This window comes from Pectinophora gossypiella, chromosome 17, assembly GCF_024362695.1.
Source record: "Pectinophora gossypiella chromosome 17, ilPecGoss1.1, whole genome shotgun sequence".
In the NCBI taxonomy this organism is placed as follows: Eukaryota; Metazoa; Arthropoda; class Insecta; order Lepidoptera; family Gelechiidae; genus Pectinophora; species Pectinophora gossypiella.
In genome coordinates this window covers 10,169,508-10,192,335 of record NC_065420.1, presented here as the reverse complement: position 1 = coordinate 10,192,335, position 22,828 = coordinate 10,169,508, and the positions used below count along the sequence as shown (strand labels likewise).

Below are 22,828 nucleotides of genomic sequence, written 5' to 3'. Positions count from 1 at the left end.
TGAAAGTCGATTTCAGTTATGTATGAGGAACTTATTAACTCTAGGCAATGATACCTATGGACATGCAATGATTTTAAATATTTGAAGCCCATAATTTCAGTCAAAGAAATAAAATCAGCTTAGGCACGTCATAGTTTAATAGGCATGTGCTTCTACAGTAACTAATAAAAAGTGTGCTTTATTTTGACGTGATTATTGTGGTGTCATGTCAAAATAAATCACGCCTATCTAAACACATTTATAACAAAAGTATATCGTGCGTGTCTAAATGTACACATTGCATGAAATTAATCTCACGATGAATCTACTGCATAGTCAAGTATACACCTACAGCTGGTTATAGTTATCTAACGTGAAAATCATGGAAATATTCTTAAAAATAACAACTCATTTGACACAGCCATTCAAGACTTCATAAAACTTAAATATCAAGCGATGAGCAACTTCTTGTCTATGTATGGCATATCAATACTATTCACACTCAACATAAATAAGAAATGAGATCAATATGCTTCAGTAATAGCGCAACCCTTCGAGTACAGCTCGATGTTGTTGACTAAGGAAACGTTTTTTTCGTTATTCGTTGATTGCATACAAATCGAGAAACAATAATTTGATATTTCGTAAACATTACGACATTTGTGACTTAAGGTCCTACCATAATTTTGTATTCTCGCTCAGTCTGCGCGCCTGCGCGACTTTTTCCTAACTGCGAACTCTCTGTTGAGTTGGCAATCATTAGAGTTATAATTCGGAATTGTTTTTTTAGCACCAATTAGAAATTTACTTGGAAACAACTCAAATATTGTGACAAAATATTCAGTCAGTTTTCATAAAATTGATTTTTTTTTTCAAATTTTGGTCAAGATATCAAATATTTTTACAATAGGAAGAAGACCGCTAGAGAGCTATAAGCGATTTTTTGGCAAATAAAAACAAATACGACTAAATCCATTGAGTGTTCCACGTAGTATGATTAGTGTGAAAGAATCTGAAATAAAAAAGAACCACTTAGAGAATTAACATAAGTCACTGTTAAAGTAGGACATTTCCCACTGAAGTTAAAGGGAGTTCTACTTCTAAGGCTAGCCTGTTACAGACGTACCTAAAGTCTGTCGACGGAAATGTCGATGGACTATGTCATTAGAAATATCGAAATGTAAGGATTCGTTACTAGTGTGATTACTTAGTTTTTAACTTGACAAATTAATTGAGACGTGCCGACTAGGGGATTAGTCGGCTCCAAAAATTGGTCGGCCAATTGCCAAACTATGCTAGAAAAATACTGTTTCTGAAGTTGGAAATATACAACAAACTACGAATAGCATAATACATAACATCAGCAATGACTGTCGTTGACTTTGGTTTCAAAATTGACTGCTCGTCACTCTTGGCAATAAATATTGCGTACGAATAGTTATGTATATTCGTGTGAAATGGTAAATATTTTATATTGGGAAGCTAACTTATTCAAGACGTCTGGTCGATGCATCTCTAATCTCTACAAAAGCTCTCTAAAAAAAAGGTAGTTTTAGTTTAGTTAGTTTGTCTTTTTCCCGGTCTGCTGGAAGAGATTTCTACTAGTAATAAGTTTGTCTGACTTGTGGTAGTCGAGTTGTCTTTATAACATATTTTGTGTACGAACGCGTGTGTGATTAATTTATCTTAAGTCCAGTTTTTGTTAATACAGTTGGCGCGACCATTATAGACGGCGATACGGCTCACCACCTATTAGGTTGGTCTAACAGAGAGCTCGGTGAGGTGTAGGTACTTAGTTAAACTCGCGATGGATGTACTTCTGACTACTTCAATTGAGATATACACTTGTAATATAAGAAATATAAAGTATACTTCTTCGAGCAGAAATAACGCAAAGGTGCACAACAGGCGGCCTCGCTGCAGCGATTTCTTTCAGGCAACCTTTAGGTGAGCTTATGTTATGTAAAGAAGTAAACAAAGCTGGCGTTACCCGCTAGACGGCCTGCCGGTCGCTCATGAGCCCGTGCAGCTTGCGCGCCACGCCGGCGGCGCCGTAGCGCGCGCGCTTCACCACGTCGGCCGCGCCCTCCGCGCCGCGCTTCACGCCGCCCACCTGGCACGACACCATCGTGTTGATCGCGTGCAGGTCCTAGCGGGGAACCACCACAAATTAACATCCGAAGATGCAAGCGTTCAACTGTCTGTTACACAGGATGTTCGTGATATCGTAACGAATGCTGAGGTGGATGATCCAGACCATGATTCTGAGTTGATATCAAGTGGAATTTTTCATTGTAGAAGTATAGAACTGAAAAATAATTTAAAAAAACACTAAAATTTTTATGATTTTACCGACAGGAAATTCCATTAGATATCAACTCAGAATCATGGGTGAACTCATCCTCCTCAGTATTCGGTACGATGTGACCCCGTACAAGGGCGTACGGGTGTTAGTGACACCGAAACGAATACTGAGAGGGATGATTCAGCTCATTATTCTGAGTTAATTCACAAAAGTAAGCGAAAATAATAAAAAAAAAAAACATTAATTTCGAGACGGAAAATTCCACTTCATATCAACTGAGAATCATGGTCCGATTCATCCCCGTCAGTATTCGTTACGATGTCACTAACACGCTGTGTTGTATGTACGGAGCTTGAAACCGAAACTATCGGATATCCGAAATATTATCAAAGCTTCAGTTTCTTCAAAGCTTCAGCAGTATCCGAAACCGGTAAAAAATATTCAAGCCGTGTCGGAAATTTCATATCGACAACATACCTTGGCGGGGCTGCGGCTGAAGCGGTAGGTGAGGCGGTGGTTGTGCGGCGGCGGGTCTGTGAGCGGGCGCACGTACAGCTGGTGGCGCTCCGACACGCGCTGCCCGCCCGGCGAGTACGCCGCCTCGCCGCGCCCCGTCGGCAGCGGCGACAGCCCGCACTCCTGGAACGCCACACACGTCACACCGCTGTGGGGTACGCACACACCACGGAATTCCACTTGCTACGACCCTGTCACACTTCCGCTTGATAATTATCGCCACATATTTGTCTAAACACAACAATACCTTCCAAGAAAAAATATCGACAGGCTAGATCCCTCGTCACCATCATCATCTCCCTAGCATTAATATTCACAGGGTCCGGTTACCTAACCTTTTTTTTTGACGTTGACAAATGCGTTACGCATACCACGCCGCCCAGGGGGACGACGTAGAAGTTATGTGGGACTCCCCAAATGTCGCCACCCGGTATACCCACTAAAACCCAACGGTGTTCCTCCTTGCCGCCGTGTGGCGGGGATACGGGAACGCAATTGCACACAACTGCGTCCCTAACCTGAAAATTTGACAGGTCCGGTTTTTTACAAAAGAGACTGCCTGTCTGACTTTCCAACTCGCGAAGGGAAAACTAGCCAGTACAGGTTAGGTTAGGTCATATACCTTCGAAAATGCATTTCTTGGGAATGTGGGTTTCCCCACCATGTATTCCCTCACCGCTGAGCACGTGATAAATTTTATAAATTGCTAATGACAAGATTAAATAATAAAACTTACATCTTTATGTCGGCCAGTGAAACGCAGAGCGAAGTTTTGCATACATTGCACATACACCTTGTTGTAGAAGTTGATCAGGTCGCCTCTTTCTGGGGAACCTGAAAACATATCATGAAGGTGAAATAGCAATAAAAAAAACTGGAAGTATAGAAGAGTGGTCATTACCCTAGCCATCGACGGCTATTCATAGTAATAAGGTAGAAAAAGTGTATTTTTTCGCGCCAAGTTGTTAATCCCATATGCGGCAAGTCAATTTTTTTAAGAATGTCTCATTTCGTTTAACCCCCAGGTGTTACTTTAGTCTTCAATCGTATGTGCGTCAGTCGTCACACATACAGATGCGCGTGTATGATAACGTCAATGTGTAGTGTCCGTTTAAAATGAGGTGATTTATATGAAGTGTCCGTCCCGATGGCCGATGGGGCGGAAAGGTTCTGGAATGGCGACCACGCGTCGGACGACGCTCAGTGGGTAGGCCCGCTACAAGGTGGACCGACGATCTGGTGAAGGTCGCGGGAAGCCGCTGGATGCGGGCAGCGCAGGACCGATCGTCGTGGAGATCCTTGGGGGAGGCCTATGCCCAGCAGTGGGCGTCATACGGCTGATGATGATGTCCGTCCTGAGTTGAGGTTTTTCTTGCAGCTACATTTCTTCGGCTATACAGGTTGAGAAGCTGCTGGCTGCGCAGTAGTTGTAGGTGAATGCAACGCCTCATCTGCCGAGTGAGACTATCCGTCCGGTGCGGCGTGACGATCGACAAAATTTGGAATGGAAAAGTCCACTTGATATAAACTCAGAATCATGGTCTGAATCATCAAACATTACGATGTCACTAACCCTGTATATTATTCTATTTTATTTTTATTAATTGCATTATTATTTTTTATGTAAAAATTGACGATTCAAAGTGTAACTACCTCTGTGATATGTTTGAGTTTGAGATTTAACTAGGGCTAGAGCGTGTACTTACTGTCTCCGGCGCTTTGTTTGATGAGCACGGAGCGGTACACATGGTTATCGGCCAGCGGCCGCTGTCGGTAGCAGCGCATGATCTCAGCGAACGTCCTCTCTACCGGGTTGCTTGCGTTTGTCGATACCTGAACAAATATACACAATATTACCTGCTAAAATTCTACTTGATATTAACTCTGAGCTGAATCATCCCCCTCAGTATTCGGTAGTGCCACTAACACCTTATATTGATAGATGTAAAGTGTCACTAAACCCTATATTGGTAGATGACCTTCAAGTATTTCGAATAAGTCCTGAAGTGTCGTACGGTTTAATCTAATTTAAACCTTAAGTAACTGAGAAAACGAAACGAGGCGCATCGCTGTTATAACGTCTGTATTTGATGAGGCCATTTTTTTAGGCGAAATGAAAAACTAGATATGCGCATAAAATATATTATTATATCTTAAGTTGTACGTCCTACTTGAGCGGAAGCGGACAGACCGTACAAATATGTCATTTACGAATTATTAGGGTAGCCACACCTTCGGACATAGAATAAATTATAATACAATAACAATAATAGTATTTAATATTATTATTATAAGTTTTTAATAATAATTATTAGTTATTTATATAATACCATAATTTTATTCATTTTATCATTAATTTATACAATTTGTCACTTAAAATTACGAATAATTAAAACATTTCAAATTATTACACAAACACTAGTCAGTCTAAAATACCGCCCCCTCTCGTACCCGGTTCAAAGGTGCCCATTATACTGGCCGCGTTACCGCGCACTATTGCCATTTATATAATTATTGAATATTTTATCTATCTTTCTATCTCTAGGTCAAACAGGCCGCATCGAAGTAATTCATTTAAAAAGCAATATTGCTATTTGACATTTGTACGAACTTAATGTTATATGTTAAATTGCTTTTAAGATGAATTGTTTCAATGTGGCCTTTTTAAAGCCCCCAGACTCTTAATAAGACTCACCTTGCATATGACGTAGACGGCGCACATGAGTATCTGGTCGAGATGGCGGTCCTTCATCAGCTGCGTCTGGTTCATGATGGAATGTTCTAGACACGTCCATATCTTGCGCTTCAACTCCTCGTCGGTCAGTCGGAGGCGCGTGCACAGGTCGTTCATACGGACCACAGCTAGGCTGTAGAACTGGGGACGGGAACAATTATTTGGTAAATAAATGTAAAAAAAAGAAATGTAGATATAAAATGTGTATGTGGTTTGGTAAATTTTATTTTAAGTTATACCCGTCATTTTCTTATCCGCCGAAAAGGAAAGGGACGGATGATCGACAACTGTTAATTTTAATGTGAATAACCCGGGCGAATTAAATAGGCATCTCGATCATATGCAATCTGTTTGACGTGTGCTGTCAATTTAATTCTGTCGGGTTATTGGTCAATATAAAATTTTGGAAGGGCTTTTTAAATTTCTGCCTAAAATTGATGTGTGTTTTATACATTTTGTGCCTGTCTTGATTACCCGTCCCTTTCCTTTTCGGCGGATGAGAAAATGACAGGTATAACGTAAAATTATATGAAGCGTACTGGAATCAGCATTGTGTACCTAATGTTGTTGTTCGTTTGGTAGATAAAAAATAGGCATAAGAGTAGAGAACCAAAATGAGACTCGAGAAATTGAAAGCAAAATGTTAGCATGCAAAAGCTCACCTTTCTAAAGAATAGTATGAGCGAATTGTTAGCCTTCTTGGGTGTGGAGGTCGGCGTGGTCTCGCCGTTGGAGCTCTGTGGCTGCGACGCACCCGGTGACCCGTTCTCTTGCTTCGCTGAAGTGTTGGTTTGTACTGGCAATAGATAATACTTGTTATTTTCTTCTTCTCCTATCCAGGTGGATTACCAACCTTATCAACCTTGGTGTCAGGGTTACTACTGAGCCGCCAAAGACTCATGACATGACTCGTGTAACGACTACGTACATACATCAATAAGTAGTAACCGGGACCAACCGGTGCCTTCCGAAGTACGGATCGTCTTACTTTCGGACAATCAGGTGATTAGCCTGTAATGCCCTAACCAAACTGGGGATCACAGTGATTTTTGTGATATGTCCCCACCGGGATTCGAACCCAGGACATCTGGATCCTGAGCCCAACCCTCAACCACTGGACCACGGATGCCGTTCCCAATACTTGTTATTACCACGTAGACAGTGAAAGGAATAGATGTTATCACGTACTTTCTGTCTCTTTCACACAAAGCGAGCATTATGGAGTTTAGTTTTTAAATTTAGAACGAACTTTTAAAATCAAATGCAATCTATTTGCTCACTCCTATTTGGTTGACTAAATAATAAGAAATAAATATTCAATTTTGAAATGAGAATATAATCCCATTCCATGTTAATATTAAATACAAGATATATACTAAGATAGAAAATTAGCGCATATCGAAACCCAGTGGACAGGCTATGATAATCGAAATTAAAGAGGACATAGTTTCGAAGCTAGTATATTTACCTAGTAGCGACTGTCCCGGTTTGATGCCATCTTTGAACAGCTGTTTCTTAGCTTGATCAGCCATCGGCGCGAGGAAACTGTTTATCGCAGCTGACACCGGTGATTGTAGACCACCTGCGTAAATTTAAATAAAAAATATCAGACACTAGGGTTGTTAATCCACCTCACAACCCACACGATAGAAGATAGTAGGGTTGAACGCACTGACATCATAGAACAAATAGTGTCTGAACCGTGTTCAATCTGTCATTCTGCGAAACCGGCATTTTACGCCATCTGACATTTTGTGATTCTGTCATTTTGCGTTTTTGTCATTATGCGCCTAAACCCTAAATACTTATACATTAAGTTATGTAGATAGTACAAGTTCGTTCCCTCAACTTAAGATGTTATGGCTTTTCAAATAAAGTGCAATGTCGGTTGGATAGTGTCGTTACACGCCGTCGCTTGTGACAAGATACGCCGACACTTTTTATAGAGGTTGGTTGTCTATTTTTACCGACTTAAAAAAAGGAGGAGGTTCTCAATTCGACCGTATATATTATTTTTATGTTTGTTCGGGGATAACTTCGTCGTGTATGAACCGATTTTGAAAATTCTTTTTTTGTTCGAAAGGAGATATTTGTATGTTTTGGGCGAACGAAGTGACAGCAAGGTATATAGGCTGGTGACCTGGCGTGCGGCGCTGCAGCGGCGAGTCGTGCCCGTACACGAGGGTGGAGGGCGGCACGCCGGCGCGCGACAGCTGCTCCCACAGCGGGCTGTCCGACGTCCACACCAGGGACTCCAGCACTTCCTCTTCCACCTGGTGATACACTTACAGATTATACCCCGAAGAATGCATAAATAACATAAACAGCCTATATACGTCCCACTGTTGGGTACAAGCCTCCCCTTAATGAACCGGAGGGGGTATGGAGCATACTCTACCACGCTGCTCCACTGCAGGTTGGTGGTGTTTGGGCAGTAGTCCGGGACCAACAGCTTAGCGTGCCTTCAGAAGCACGGAATCATCTTATTTTTTTCGGACAATCAAGGAAAAGTCCCACAAAGTGATTTCGACAATGTCCCCATCGGGAATCGAACCCAGACCTCCAGAACGTGATGCCAACGCTCAAACAAGAATACATAACATATAAAAATATATATTTCAGACTAATATTGCCCAATCTTAAATTAGTGATGTGTGAAGCAGTCACTGCAGATCAGTGCTCAATATCACTCAATAACTTTTGTTTCTTTGTTTTGGAGCAGTAACATATACTATATTTGTATTTTTACCTGTAAAGCGGTCGTTTTCGAACCTGTTTCGTCCAACACACGCGTATTCTAGTTGGTACGTTTGAAGAATACGTGTTATTCAACTTACAGCTTCTTTCTGTCGTGTTGGTTGTGAGGTGGAATACCAACCCCATCAACCCTGGTGTCAGGGTTATTATTGAGCCGCCAAAGGCCCCTGACATGGCTCACGTAACGACTACTTACATCAGTAAGTAGTAACCGGGACCAACGGCTTAACGTGCCTTCCGAAGCACGGATCATCTTACTGTCGGACAATCAGGTGATCAGCCTGTAATGTCGTAACCAAACCAGGGATCACAAAGTGATTTTTGTGATATGTCCCCACCGGGATTCGAACCCGGGGCCTCCGGATAGTGAAAGCAACGCTCAACTACTGGACCACAGAGGCCGTTAACTTACAGCATTAAGATGTTTGATGACGTCACGGCTGAGTTTGTCGAACACCGCTTGCACGACTAGCTCGATGACCTTGTAGAAGTGGAACGCGCTCAGCCCGTAGATGTGCAGTACGCGCGGGAACCGCAGCGACTGTACGCCGTACGCGTACAACACCACCTCCGTACAACACGCGTACACCGCCAGTTGGTACGTCTCTTGGGAAAGCAGCATCTGGAAATAATTACTTGTTACTGCTTGGTACACATTCTGGCAGACACAAATAGGCTAGTTTCCAACTAGTCAAATCAGTTACTTTGTGCTAAACGTCAAAACACAAAATTACTGTGGAATTTGTTTGAAAAAGCACACTGTGACGTCATAGAAAAACGTGATAAAATGTCGGAATTATTATCACGTTTTTCTTATTTAAAATTCATAAATAAGTTAAATAGAAAAAAGAATGTTTTTCGTTAGCTTTAGATGTGTCTTTATTTAGTAATCCAAATTTTCGACCCCCCCCCCCCATTCCTTCGCCGACATAGTTTTAAACTTATCGTATGGTGTCACACACACACACACACACACACACACACGCACGCACGCTCGCACGCACGCACGCACGCACGCACGCACGCACACACACACACACACACACACACACACACACACACACACACACACACAATTTGCAGTGTCTGTGTAAAACGAGGTTGTTATGGTCTAGGGCTCCTCACTTGGACGCGATTCCGGTCCTTTACAAGTCTCATCCACTGCTTTCCTGCATACGACTTACTTGTAAAGACAAATTGGGTTTCTTCCTCTGTTCTTCGCGGATGATGTGCTCGAAGACCTTGTAGTAGAGGCAGGTGACCATGTTGCAGCGGAACCGTATGGTCTCCGCGCTGCAGTTGGACTCTCGCAGGCTGGAGGACAGTTGTTCCTGCCACCCGGTGCACGGCTGGATCACCTTCTCGTTTATAGTCTCTTCGGATATTCCGGAATCCCTGTTGGATATTATTAATATCAACATAACATCACGACTATACCTCAATAGGCTATTTTTCCAACTAGTCAGATCAGTCACTTTTTACTAAATGTCAAAACACGAAATTACTATGGAATTTGTATGAAAAAGCGCACTGTGACGTCATAGAAAAACGTGATAAAATGTCGAACTTATTATTACGTTTTTCTTGATTAAAATTCAAAACTAAGTTAAATTGAAAAACATAAATGGTTTTCGTTAGGTTTCGATCTGTCTTTATTTAGTAATCAGGAGTTCATAATTTATCTCGAACCTAGTACACGACCCAATTGGGGTAGTCAGACTAAGTACCCACACCCCACCGAGTTTTCAGTTGCACCAACGTGATAGGTGAGCCATATCGTCTGCAATGGTCGAGCAAACTGTGTTAGAATTGCACTTACGATAAATTCGTTTTTTTAACACCCCCAATAATTTGAAATAATAATGTAGCAGTAGACTGAGCAACTTTGTCATAAATCGTACTTTGTAAGTCGTACGTCATAGAATCGTACGTCGTGGTAGACCTCGAAAGATATGGCGTCACGGTGCTTACCGGGGGGACTGGCCGGAATGCGCACAGGACCGCGAATCACCTAGGTATGTATATAGGTAAGTTCTTGAAATCGGAATGAAAAAAAAAATATGAATGTTGAATGATGGTTTGAATCGGTAGTTTTTACGATCGGTGCGATTATGATTTATACGTGTTCTACTATATCTATGTGTATCTCATCTTGTTATTGTTATAATTTGTTAGTCTGTTACCTATGATAATCGACGAATCTGCAGTGCACGGTAAAACTTTTTAAGTTTGTGATGTTTGTAAACATGTACAACATTAAAAAAATAGTATACAGAGTGTTAGTGACATTGTAACGAAAACTTTGAGGGGTGGTTCAGGCCATGATTCTGAGTTGAAATCAAGTAGAAATTTCCGTCGCAAAAGTATGGATTGGAAAATAATTAAAAAGAAAAGAAAAATTTTTATGAATTTTTTGACGCGAAATTCCACTTGATATCAACTCAGAATCATGGTCTGAACCATCCCCCTCAGTATTCGTTACGGTGTCACTAACACCCATACCTACTTATATGGCTACTGTATGTACTTGTACGGGGTGTAAGTGTCATCGTAACGAATACTGAGAGGGATGATTCATCTGATTATTCTGAGTTAATATCAAGTGGAATTTTCCATCGCAAAAGTATAGAATTGAAAATAATATTTAAAAATAATTTAAAAAAACTAAAAAAAAATCATGAATTTTGCGACGGAAAATTCCACTTGATTTTAACTCAGAATCATGGTCTGAATCAACCCCCTCAGTATTCGTTACGATGTCACTAACACCCAGTATAATGAAATATGTTAAATTTTTTTTGGTATAATTATTTAAACTTTTATTTTCTAAAAAATGGTCTACTAACAATAATAACAATACGAGCTTATTATAAATTATTCTATAATTAACTTTCAAATCTACCAAAACAATGGGACATATATAATATAGGCTGTGTATGTTATGTTCCGTATACTCACGCGAACATCCTCATGAGGTGCGCGGAGGGCTGCGGCTTGGCCTGGCGCAGGTACGCGCCCAGGCGGGCCAGGCTGTTGGTGGCCTCCGACACCGGCGTCAGCTCCTCCGCGCGCCGGGACAGGTAGCGCCGCCCCGTCAGAGGGGTGTCCGGGCACGCGCGGCTGCTCTGTGGCCACATGGATACTTCATAACAATATGTAAACAACACGGCAGTGGAGCAGCGTGGTGGAGTATGCTCCATGCCCCTCCAGTTGGTCGAGGGGAGGCGTGTACTCAGCAGTAGGATGTGTATAGATTTCTTTTTAATTAAGTTGGGTTTGCTTTTGACTTCGTTCTTCAATCAATCAATCAAAAATACTTTATTGCACAAATACATATCGCACATCTAGTTCTTTAAGGTCACAAATGTATTTTTTAAAATTTTACAGTAGACCGCTTTAACGATTTTTGTTTTGCCATATCTACGTTAATTACTAAGTTAAATCAATTTCAGATTTTTTGACATTTATGACTTTTAAGAACTAGATGTGCGATATATACAAAGGATATAAAGATACGAATAAAAATAAGCACAATAGGCGGCCTTATTGCTAAACAGCAATCGATTCGATTTCGATTTTTGCGTTCTTCCACGAGGAGAAGAGGTCGACGGTGGAACCAGCTTACCCAGAAGATTTATGATATCTAAATAAACAACATAACATAGCAAAAAAAGTATATTTAATAGGGCGAAATCTCATGTGATAGGCGCTTATAGGGGGCGAACCTATTGCACAAATCTCAATACTAAAAATAAAAGTTTTTTATGTATTATTATTGTAGGAACAAGTTACGTTTTAATTTATATATAGCGTTAAAATTATTAGGTAAGTGTCATGTTTAAATAAAAGGATATTTGGTAAGCTTACCGGTCCAAAAGAAGCAATAACTTGTGAGATCTCATCTCCAGAGACCCTTCGAGTTCCGATTTGTTCATTTGCGTGTTCACCTGTAAAATAAACATATCTTAAGACAAGCACATTATGTGATATGTATATTACCGTCTTACTATCTTACCTTCATAATCAGTGAAGCACGCTAAAATCGAATTTAAGAAATAAAACTTCGACATTTTTTGTAAATATTTTGAACAATTTTACAGAATGACATCTGACTGACAGTTTTTCTTTCAAAATTAAGAAAAAAACATTACTGGCAGCCAGTATCATTTGTAGATAAGACAATCTCTTTTATATAAACTCTTTTATAAATGTTCCTATTATACGAAAGATTTTTAAGCTTTATGATTTTTTTATAGCATTGTTTTCTTTTTTATTTAAAGGTTATTTTATTTTTTTAGTTTTTTGGAACTCACCTAAAAATATTCTTTCGTCGAATTCGCCGACGCTGAGCACGTACGTTTCATACGTGTTGTTCAATGATTTCAGATTTGTGTCGAAATTTCCGATGTCTAGCAGTCCCGATAACTCTTCTGAATCGCCTTTTAGAATCTGAAAAATCATAACACATTTGAAAAAATACTTTAATTCACAGTGAATTAATGTTGGAGATACCAATTTGATGGTAACACAGTGGTAATACGTACGTCATCAACGAACGAATCGTAGTAAATGGAATTCCGTGGTATCTGCCTACTTCAACAGGAAATAGGCGTAATCTTATATATCGTCGTTGCTAATTTAAAATCTATTATGTGAAATCGGGTCAATTTTACAGAAATTAGAAAAAAACTTTCGGTTGAAAATGTTTTGTATGACTGTGTTAAAAAATATTAAAAGATAATTGATATTTACGTACGTACATAAGAGTTTGTACTGAATGTTCTAGGAGAAAAATACTATTCGATCCTGACAAAGAAGATTTGGTGGGAGCGACACATAAGAGGTTTTAAATTGGCAACGAAAATATGTATATGTATGTATTTGTTCGTACATACCCCTTTTTCAAAGAACTTCCTAATGACAGGTTTCCAGCTGTACTCCCGCATGGTGGAGGCCTCGAGGGTAAGTCCTTCCTTGATCTCGCACAGTGTGGAGATTATGCTCGGCGGCGTCTTTGGCAATTCAAAGTCGTCTTTCAACCAATCACTTGGTAAGCCTGGAAATTCAATTGTTTTATGACGAATGGCTGTGATTGTCAAAACGCATCTGAACGCAGAATCAAATTGACGAATCGCACCGGTTGATTCAAAATTCAAATTCAAAAATATCTTTATTCAGTAGTTAACATAGTTACATCGTCAATTTTTACATAACAACGTCTCATCCGCCTAAAACTACTGCAGCTTCTCATAACCTGCATATCCGGGGAAAAGAAGCTGCAAGAAAAACCTCGGCACAGGGCCTTAGACGTTCTTTAAAAAAATATATATTTTTATACAATTGAGTAATTTAATCTCATGCATTCATATCTTCTAAATAATCACTAACTTAATGGGACAAGTACACATATAAGGGGCAGTTGTTAACGGCTTCCGTGGTCCAGTGGATGTTTTTGTATTGTTGCAATCTCTAACAGTAAATACTTTGTCTTTCTAAAAGGAACCGAAAGTTCGCAAGATAGACATAAAAGAATTCCACTCACCTTTAAACTCAGGATTGATGAGATCAATCCGCCTGGCCATGAACGCATTGGCGTACACAAAGTCCAAGCACGAGAGCAGCACATGGTACATATCCACAAGGTCATCAGCTGAGTTGTGGAACTCTCCCTTCACGCAGACGTACAGGCACCATGTGAACTCAAACAGCGCATTTGTTGTGCAAGGTTGTAGCCTGAAAGTATAGAATGTATAATGTGCTTTGTTGAGATAGCGTAAAACTGAATTTTGTTTTTATAGCACTCATCCATGCTTAGGGAAATCCTCCTTATTAGGGGAGCGCCGTGCCCAGCAGTGGGAGACGTTTATAGGCTGTTTAGCACCTGTCTCTTTCTCGCCACGACTGAGGTCGTCTGTCTCTTTCTGTGCAGTACTGTCAGAGAGTGACGGGTGACGTATGTCGATGCGAGAAAGAGTCGCGCGCTTACGGTGCTAAGCCCGCAGATTGTGTTTTGTTTGACATGTCGTCAAATACATTCAGGATCGAAACATCATCAGTGGAAACCATAGATTTCAGGAAATATGTATAATGTGCTATGTATAACCGTGATATTGATATATCGTGATATCGTGCATATATGATTATAGGTGATAGTTGTATATCTATATACAGTTGAGGATATTTATCTTAGGTATCAATACCAAAATTAACAGTCTCTTGGCATAGATTTACTACAACCGTAGATTAAACATCAGCGCTCAAAAAAGTGGGACGCAAAGTTACTGTTAATATAGCGACGTTGACAGTACTTTACCTCAGTGCGCGATTAGGCGCCAAACTGGCAACACGGGGAAGTGCGTGGTAAAAACTTACAAAAATAGAAAGCTCAAAGCGAAAAAAGAAGGATGGAACATCATATTTCTAATAAGTAATGACATTGTGCATGTTATCATAGTATAAACATTTTGATTTTCGCAGTAAAATCCACCAAAATTATTATTTTAGTTTAAAATACACTAAAACAAGTACTCCCGGTCAATCAGAGTCGGAGTATAACCCGACCGCGTTACGAAGCACCACGCGCTAATATACGTAAGACGATGCGTACTTTCTTAATTTGACACGAATTTATTGAATGTATATACCGCTGTGTACGAATGTATAGCTAAACAAGCGCCAAGTTTTCGCAACATTTTTGTATCAAGCGCTGTATCTACGGTAGTGGTAAATCAATGGGTGTCCCATTTAAAAAACTATGGGCGTGAGGTTACAAGTATGTAATAGAAAAAAAAGTTTCTTTCTATGTATTTTACTGGAGTGTTTTTTGTAAAAAGAACATGTCACCCACATAGGATTTACAATGAGCAACGAGTGCCAAAGTGTCTATAAATAACACCTTTTGAGTTGATAATATTGTTGTTGTGATTGCGTAAACAAAACGGACTTTTGCCAAGATAATAAATAGATAACAATGTGAAGTATTGTGTTATTAATATTACTAACGTATTTGTAAGTTAGTGGTATAGATCAGTAACAACTAACAATGATGATAGCAAGGTACATAAAGTGTAATTTTAATTGATAACTTTATCATTGGTAATTACAACTCATAAAGATATCTTTTTTATCAAATCCTTTATTTAGCCCTCCTTGAGCAGATGAAGCATAATAGGATTACGAAAGCTGTATATAAAGCGAAAGTTGATGGTAGGGCTGTCAGACGAAGACCTAGAAGGTATATTGACCAAATTGGAGATGTCCTTAGAAAAGGTTTAGTACGATCTACTCTGAATTGGCGTGCGTGTATGAAACGATTGATGAATGTGGAGGAAGCAAGAGAACTGTCTTAGATCGAAGCATATAGAATTCGGCTTACCCCGTGAGAAATAGGCGTGAGTTTAAATACGTATGTATGTTAACTCCATGTAAAAATATGTGGTCAAATATTTTTACCAGAATAAAATTAATTGAAACAAATCATGGTTTTGTAAAAGAAAATTACATCAGAATGGGATTTTCCAAAAAGGTGCTTACCTGATTGTCACTACAAGGCGAAGATAGGTTGTTTATGTTATGTGTAACAGAAAGCTTTTTTTATTGTGTTTTCTCACCACCTGCCACATTGGTCTAACAGTTTGGTGAAGTGTGGGTACTTAGTTCATCTTGTTATTTATGTATCTCAGCGGGGTCGACACGACTATCTACTGCCTGTATGGTTTAAGATATATGCAGTTTCTATCTTCTCTGCGGGCACGGTTTGACAGCGCGGTCCACTATCTACCGTGGATAAAATCATAACTCGTAGCATAAAAAAATGTTGCTATCGGAATTGCGGAATTGCTATCTACTCGTACGACGACGTCGTGCTCGCTTCGATTATATATATCCACGTGAATAGCATTTTTTGATCCTACTGGTACACGCATAATGGGCCATCTAAAGAGTCTAAATGAGGGAAACAGAGCCCACTAACTAGCTAACTAACTCCTACTCCAAGCCCTAGGATAAATTCCGCGCCGCGCGGCAGTAGATAGTCGTGCCGACCCCGCTGGTATCCCAATTGGCATATAGTCGTGTGCTTACGTTATTTTATAGTTATACACACACACACACACACGCACGCACACACACACATACACATACAAGCATTTATAAATTTGATATTTTCTTTTTAAGAAATATTTTATGATTTAGTCTAACAATTTAAAAAAAAAATCTTATTTTTTTTTAATAATTTGTTATTTTTTCTTGACCATGACTTTTTGGGGGTGGAGGCGTGGAGTCCTAAAACACAGGGTATCCTAGTTTAGGCTCCAGCCTCTACAAATATTGTATTTTTGTATGTATTTATGTATCCATGTTTTTAAAATATGTAGAGGAAATAAAGATTTTACTTTACTTTACTTTATATAACTCACTTGTGCTTCTTGCTCTTGATACTGGACTTGACGGGCTCGTTAGTAAGGCCAGTAAATATCTCCTGGAACATCGGCTGAAATTTGCGGAACAGTACAGTGGACACTGCGAACTTGCGCTCCAACCGGGATATCCGCTCCTTGAAGTCCGTCGACATGGCTGCCATCTCCATCCAGTTCTTGATTTTTGTGAAGAACTGAATCAGGCTGCAAACATTTGTCTATGTCAAAACTATTAAACAATGTACTGTACATTTATACTTTGTTAAAATTTGTTATATAACTTGTTTTTGGAGGGATCACGATGGGAATGTAATTTAATGTGAAATAAATTAAGTGTGGTGAGTTGTGAAGTTAACTGTGAATTTTCTGTCAGAACATTAGTATTTATTTTATTGTAATCTGTTCTCATGTGACGTATTTCATGTCTTAATGAGAATAAAGAATCTTTGAACCTATATAAATTGTGTTAAATAAAATAGTATACTATTTAATGTACTTATATCAGATTGTTTTCATTTGGGGTATGCATGTAATTGGCAAGCATGCATAATATACAAAATTAATCTTTATCTTTAATAAATAAATATTTTTGTGAACTATCAATACAATACAAATATACTTTATTGCACCAAAATAAAAGGAAATACTTGCAAAAGTATTAACTAAGTACATGGCAAATGGCGGCCTTATCGCTTAAAGCGATTTCTTCCAGACAACCATAAGGTATTATTGAATTGTTTTTGTATTTGCGAAGTAAATCCTTACTTATATTAAAAATGCGAACTCTGAGTCTGTTATTCCTTCACGCCAAAACGACTAAACCGATTTTGGTGAAATTTGTTACAGAGACAGATTAGATCTTGGGAAAGAACATAGGAGCATGTTTTTATATAATTTAGTGGTGGAGTGGAATGTTTATTCCATAGCTGCGCGCGACAACCGCAATTCACGCGGGTGAGGACTCCATTTTTATTTCAAAAAAAAGTTGTATACTTATGCCAGCACCAAAGGGAATCTTCTGTTTACACATTAAACAAATATTATGTTGCTTCCAGTATACCTTATTTAGACCAATATGCATTATTATTGCTATAATTTAATAAATTTATGTTAGGTATAATAATATAATTTGTGTTAATAAATAAATAAATTATAACTATAACACATACCTTATATTGCACAGTCTGAGAAGCCTAGTGAGGCTCACACAGTTGCCTTCCAGTGCCTTCCCAGACTGCACAGTGGGGGTGACGGACGTCCGGCATGCCACATACAGGGCACACGCCATCCAGTGCTGGGGATCTCCCTGAAAGCCATCATATAGCTCAAAAATTTTCATTATAGGTTCCATTGTCTACAATATTCTCATATTAGTAGTTATTGGATAAGTCTCAGTGTTCCAGCGGTTGAGCATTTCGAATCCCACAAAAAATCACTTTGTGGTTCCTAGTTTGGCTAGGACGTTACAGGCTGATCACCTGATTGTCCGATAGTACGACGATCCGTGCTTCGTAAGGCATGTTAAGCCGTTGGTCCCGGTTACTACTTCCTGATGTAAGTATGTAGTTGTTACATGAGTCATGTCAGGGGCCTTTGGCAGCTCAATAGTAACCCTACACGAGGGTTGATGAGTTTGGTAATCACCTCACAACCCACACAATAAAAGAAAAAGTTGTTGGATTATAGAGATGTTATTTTAAATGTTTTTTTTATTATTATCAATAGTGGTTCTTGCAGAAATACAATACTGGTGAATGGTTGATGCAGGATGATGAACTTGGTATTCTTTATTTATTAAGGAGCCTCCTTTAGAGTCATCATCATCATCATCAAGTTAGGAGCCACGCTCTTGTTGGTGCAGCATTTTCCATGCTACTTTTTTAGGGAAAAATAGGGCAGTGGTTTCCCTCTTGCCTTCTTTAGAGTAATATTTAAATTTTGGAATATTTCATTTTCTATTTTAATCTTTCGATTTATATGAGAAAAGCTTGTAATTGCATTCAGAATCAAATTGCGACTTATTTTTGTTAATCCAACAGTCACCTGACTGCTTTTATGTTTATTTGTAGTCATAACCTTAATTTCATTACAAACATTGGGTGGGATTGGAGCATGCAACATTTACCAGAAAATGTATTGATTTGAATATTGTGAAAATGGTGTTAATAAAGGGAAATCAGGGGCAGAATATGTTGATACTTAAAATAGGTGTATGATAAGAAACTAACAATGTATCATACTGTTCAACAGTTGGCCCTGAAATAAAGAAGCCTAACACAAACCTATCATGGAAATAGTATTTCAATATAAGTTTTAACTAGTTTTATTACAAATAAATGTGATATATACTTACATCTAGCAAATAATTCTTTCTAATTTCCAAAAATGATTCCTTGGCTTTCTTGAAAGCCAAAGGGTCAACGTTTAACTTCAAGCACACATTATTTAGCGTAACAATTAACTTATCTTCACTGTCCTCCGGTTTCGACATTTTTTCTTAATTACTGTAGTTGATCTAATTGATTAAAATTACTATTTTTATATAAATATTTCACAAAAGTAAACAAGGAAACCACGAATCCCTAAACTTAGCCAGATTTTGACAACCACTTGACAGATTCTTGGCGGGAACACGCCTTCCTTCTCCCTCCTACGCTAGTGGAGTCTATGGTTTTAGCTTCGCCTAGTGTTTGGTCACGTTCAATTTAAGATACATGTATTGTTTATGGCCGTGTGATTGTTGCTTGTTTGATTGATTGATTGATTGGAGTATTAATGTTGTTTGTTTTTCCAAAATGTATACTTTAAAGGAGAGTACTCTGAGATCTTGCTCTTATATTATGATCTCAAATCAAAGATCAAAATCGTCCAGTTTATGATAAATGCCTTTTATCATAAACTGGACGATTTTGATATAACAACAAGGTCGATTTTTCTATGAAGCATTAGTTCTTAGACTAATACATGAATGATAATGATTCCAGAAAGGACACTGAAATTGATCCGCCTATATTTTTTTGGGGTACGTTGCCTGGAAAGTCCTTCATTCAGACATTCAGACCCGAAACGGCGCAATATACGTCCGCAAAGGAGACAAGAAACCTGCCATTCATATTAAAAACACCGAGGACTTGGACTGTAAGATCGGCGCATGTGCAGTTGGGTCGTCTAATACAGCTGAACCTAATTAGAGTTACTCTTCTATTATTATGTTTTATAGTCAAATTCTGTCGATTCTCAGTTTTTATTACACTTCACACATACACAATACATTACACTTCCATAAACAATCTTAAATACATTTATCCTAAACCACTACACTACTTAATTCACACACACACCTCAATCAAAACACATTCAAACCTCATAAATCTCACCACGCATACCCAGGTTAACCAATGTACTAATATAACGTTTTCGTTCCCATTTCTATGTACTCGGGTAAGTAATCATTATATTATAACTAATCTACTATCCCCCAAAGCAACTGCAATTTTCATTATCAAGAGTCATATACGTCTTTATAACCTGTCATTCTATCACATATGTATTTATTTAAGATCTTTAAACATTTGTAATAAATGGCTATAATTAATAACGACTTTTTAAATCATATTGATAACCATTTCTCAATTGAATGTCAGGTAATAAACTTACTAGAAGATTGCAAATCAGCTTTGGGGAGTACTTATAACTTTAAACTACTGACTTTTAACGTGCGCAGCACTCAGCGTAATTTCAACCACTTTTTGGTTGCTATACATCGCTTAAACTTAAAGTTTGATGTCATTATTTTGACTGAATGTTGGTTGGCGGGAGGAGCTATTATCGGTCAAATTCCTGGTTATAAATCCTACGCTACATTAATAACTCAAAATAAGTGTGGAGGAGTAGTTGCTTACGTCAGAAATGATTGGAGCGCTATAGTCTCAGAACCAAAATTTCAAGAAGCTGAATGTCTTAATATAAAAATGTCAGAGACCCTCACAATACTCGGCATTTACCGTTCTCCGTCATTTAAAGAAACAAGCCATTTTTTTAATTCTCTCAGCACTACATTGAAATCTCTTCAAAACTCTACAGTAATACTAACAGGTGACATTAATATAAATATTTTAAATACAGAAACGAACAAGGATAACCCTGCTCCTGAATATCTTTGTCTTTTAGCTGAAGCTGGACTAATTCCAGCTATTACAGAGCCGACTAGAAATACTTCCTGCATTGACCATATTTTTATGACGGACAAACCCTGTAAATCTTTAGGAATTGTGTGCAAATCAGACATCACCGATCACAACTTCGCTATCTTAGGAACAAATATTGGAAAGAAAAGACAGAAAAAATACGACAGAATCGTTCGCAGGATAGATTTCTCAGCAGTCTCTACAGATCTCAATGACACTGATTGGTCTGAAGTGATGGAAGCTAAAGACGTAAACATAGCGACAGATACCTTTAATGAAATATTAACTCAATCAATAACTAAGCACACTTCTTCAAAGCGCATAAGACGATCCCAACTCATATTAAAACCCTGGATTACACCCGGTCTAATTAGGTGCATGCAACATCGTGACAAGCTTCATCTGGACTTGAGGCGACACCCAAATGACAAAACACGTAAATTAGTCTACACTAGGTATAGAAACTTCTTGACAGGACTACTACATAAGCTTAAAAATGAACACGAGGGAGGGGAACTAGAGCGAAACAGAAACAATCCGAAAGGTTTATGGAAGGTCATACAGAACATCAGCCAGCGCCCTCCTAAAGACAATACGTCTGTCGATCTCGTGTCTGCTAAATCTAACAGTAATGATTCCCTAAACTTCTGTAACGAATACTTTGCAAATGTTGGAAAAACTCTAGCCAACAAATTACTTCACACAATAGACAAAAGTCACGATGTATTAGTAAATAACGTTAAAGCAAACAATCCTGTCAACGAGTCACTTTTTATGCACCCCACGAACGAGGATGAAGTCGAGAGATTGATCTTAAAATTAAGTAGTGATAGTGCTCCCGGTATTGATGGATTTAGTGCTGCGTTAATCAAAGCGATTAGACAAGCGATAATACCCCCACTCACACATATTTTTAATTTGAGTATCTCCTCCGGAGTTTTTCCACAAAAATGGAAACTAGCTGCTGTAGTACCAATATACAAAAACGGTCCAAAGAACGCACCCTCGAATTATAGACCCATTTCTCTTTTGAGTATCGCTTCTAAAATTCTCGAAAAAATTGTGAACAAACGTCTCGTCAATTTTCTAGAAAAACATAACATCATCTGTGACAATCAATACGGGTTTCGTAGAGGTAGATCAACTGAAAGTGCTGTTGAGTCGCTGGTTAAGTTAATCTGCAAGTACCTGGATAATGGGCAAAAATGCACAGGTGTATTTCTAGATCTTGCAAAAGCCTTCGACACTGTGTCAGTGCCAATTCTTCTAAAAAAACTAGAATATGCAGGCATCAGAGGCCATCCATTATCTTGGTTCCAAAGCTACCTTACTGACCGCCACCAATGTATAAAAATTTGCGATAACATCAGTGACAATCTACCCATTGAATTTGGCGTTCCCCAAGGTAGTGTGCTTGGGCCTACCCTCTTCCAGCTGTACATAAACGACATCTCTAGTCATCTTGCCTCCGATGTTGATGTCATCTGTTACGCAGACGACACTGCTCTTCTATTCCATGGCCAGTCATGGTCAACTGCTCTTGAAAACGCTAATCAGGGACTAATTAACATCAAAAACTGGTTAAATAACAACTTACTGACCCTAAACACATCAAAAACGAAATTCATCTGCTTCCACAAGACCAAAGTAACCGATCCAAATTCAATAACCCACTTAAAAATACATTCCACCTGCTCCGACGCTGCTCAATGTCACTGCGAAGAAATAGAAAGAGTTAAACATATTAAATACCTTGGGGTACATATTGACCAAAATTTATCTTTCAATCATCACATATCACAGTTAGGTGGAAGAGTCAGAAAGCAAATCTATGTCATGAAACTCCTAAGGAACTCCGCCGATATAAAAGTCTTGCGAATGGTCTACCAATCCCTGTGCGAATCCATAATAACATACTGTAATAGCGTATGGG

At 38.8% G+C, this 22,828-nt stretch overlaps 1 protein-coding gene across 1 annotated transcript; it reads right to left on the bottom strand.

The window, feature by feature from the left end:
• Window positions 1-52: 52 nt before the first annotated feature.
• On the bottom strand, window positions 53-19,331 carry LOC126374667 (retinoblastoma-like protein 1). Its single transcript, XM_050021368.1, has 19 exons — window positions 19,062-19,331; window positions 17,878-18,014; window positions 16,709-16,912; window positions 13,834-14,024; window positions 13,187-13,347; window positions 12,605-12,740; window positions 12,159-12,238; window positions 11,250-11,416; window positions 9,476-9,686; window positions 8,704-8,913; window positions 7,675-7,807; window positions 7,003-7,116; window positions 6,197-6,330; window positions 5,496-5,675; window positions 4,507-4,633; window positions 3,537-3,634; window positions 2,762-2,923; window positions 1,970-2,128; window positions 53-991 (listed from the first exon to the last, which is right to left on the bottom strand). The coding sequence occupies exons 1-18, from the start codon at window positions 19,197-19,199 to the stop codon at window positions 1,973-1,975; spliced, it is 2,739 nt and encodes a 912-aa protein (XP_049877325.1). The 5' UTR covers window positions 19,200-19,331; the 3' UTR covers window positions 53-991; window positions 1,970-1,972.
• Between the last annotated feature and the right edge of the window lie 3,497 nt (window positions 19,332-22,828).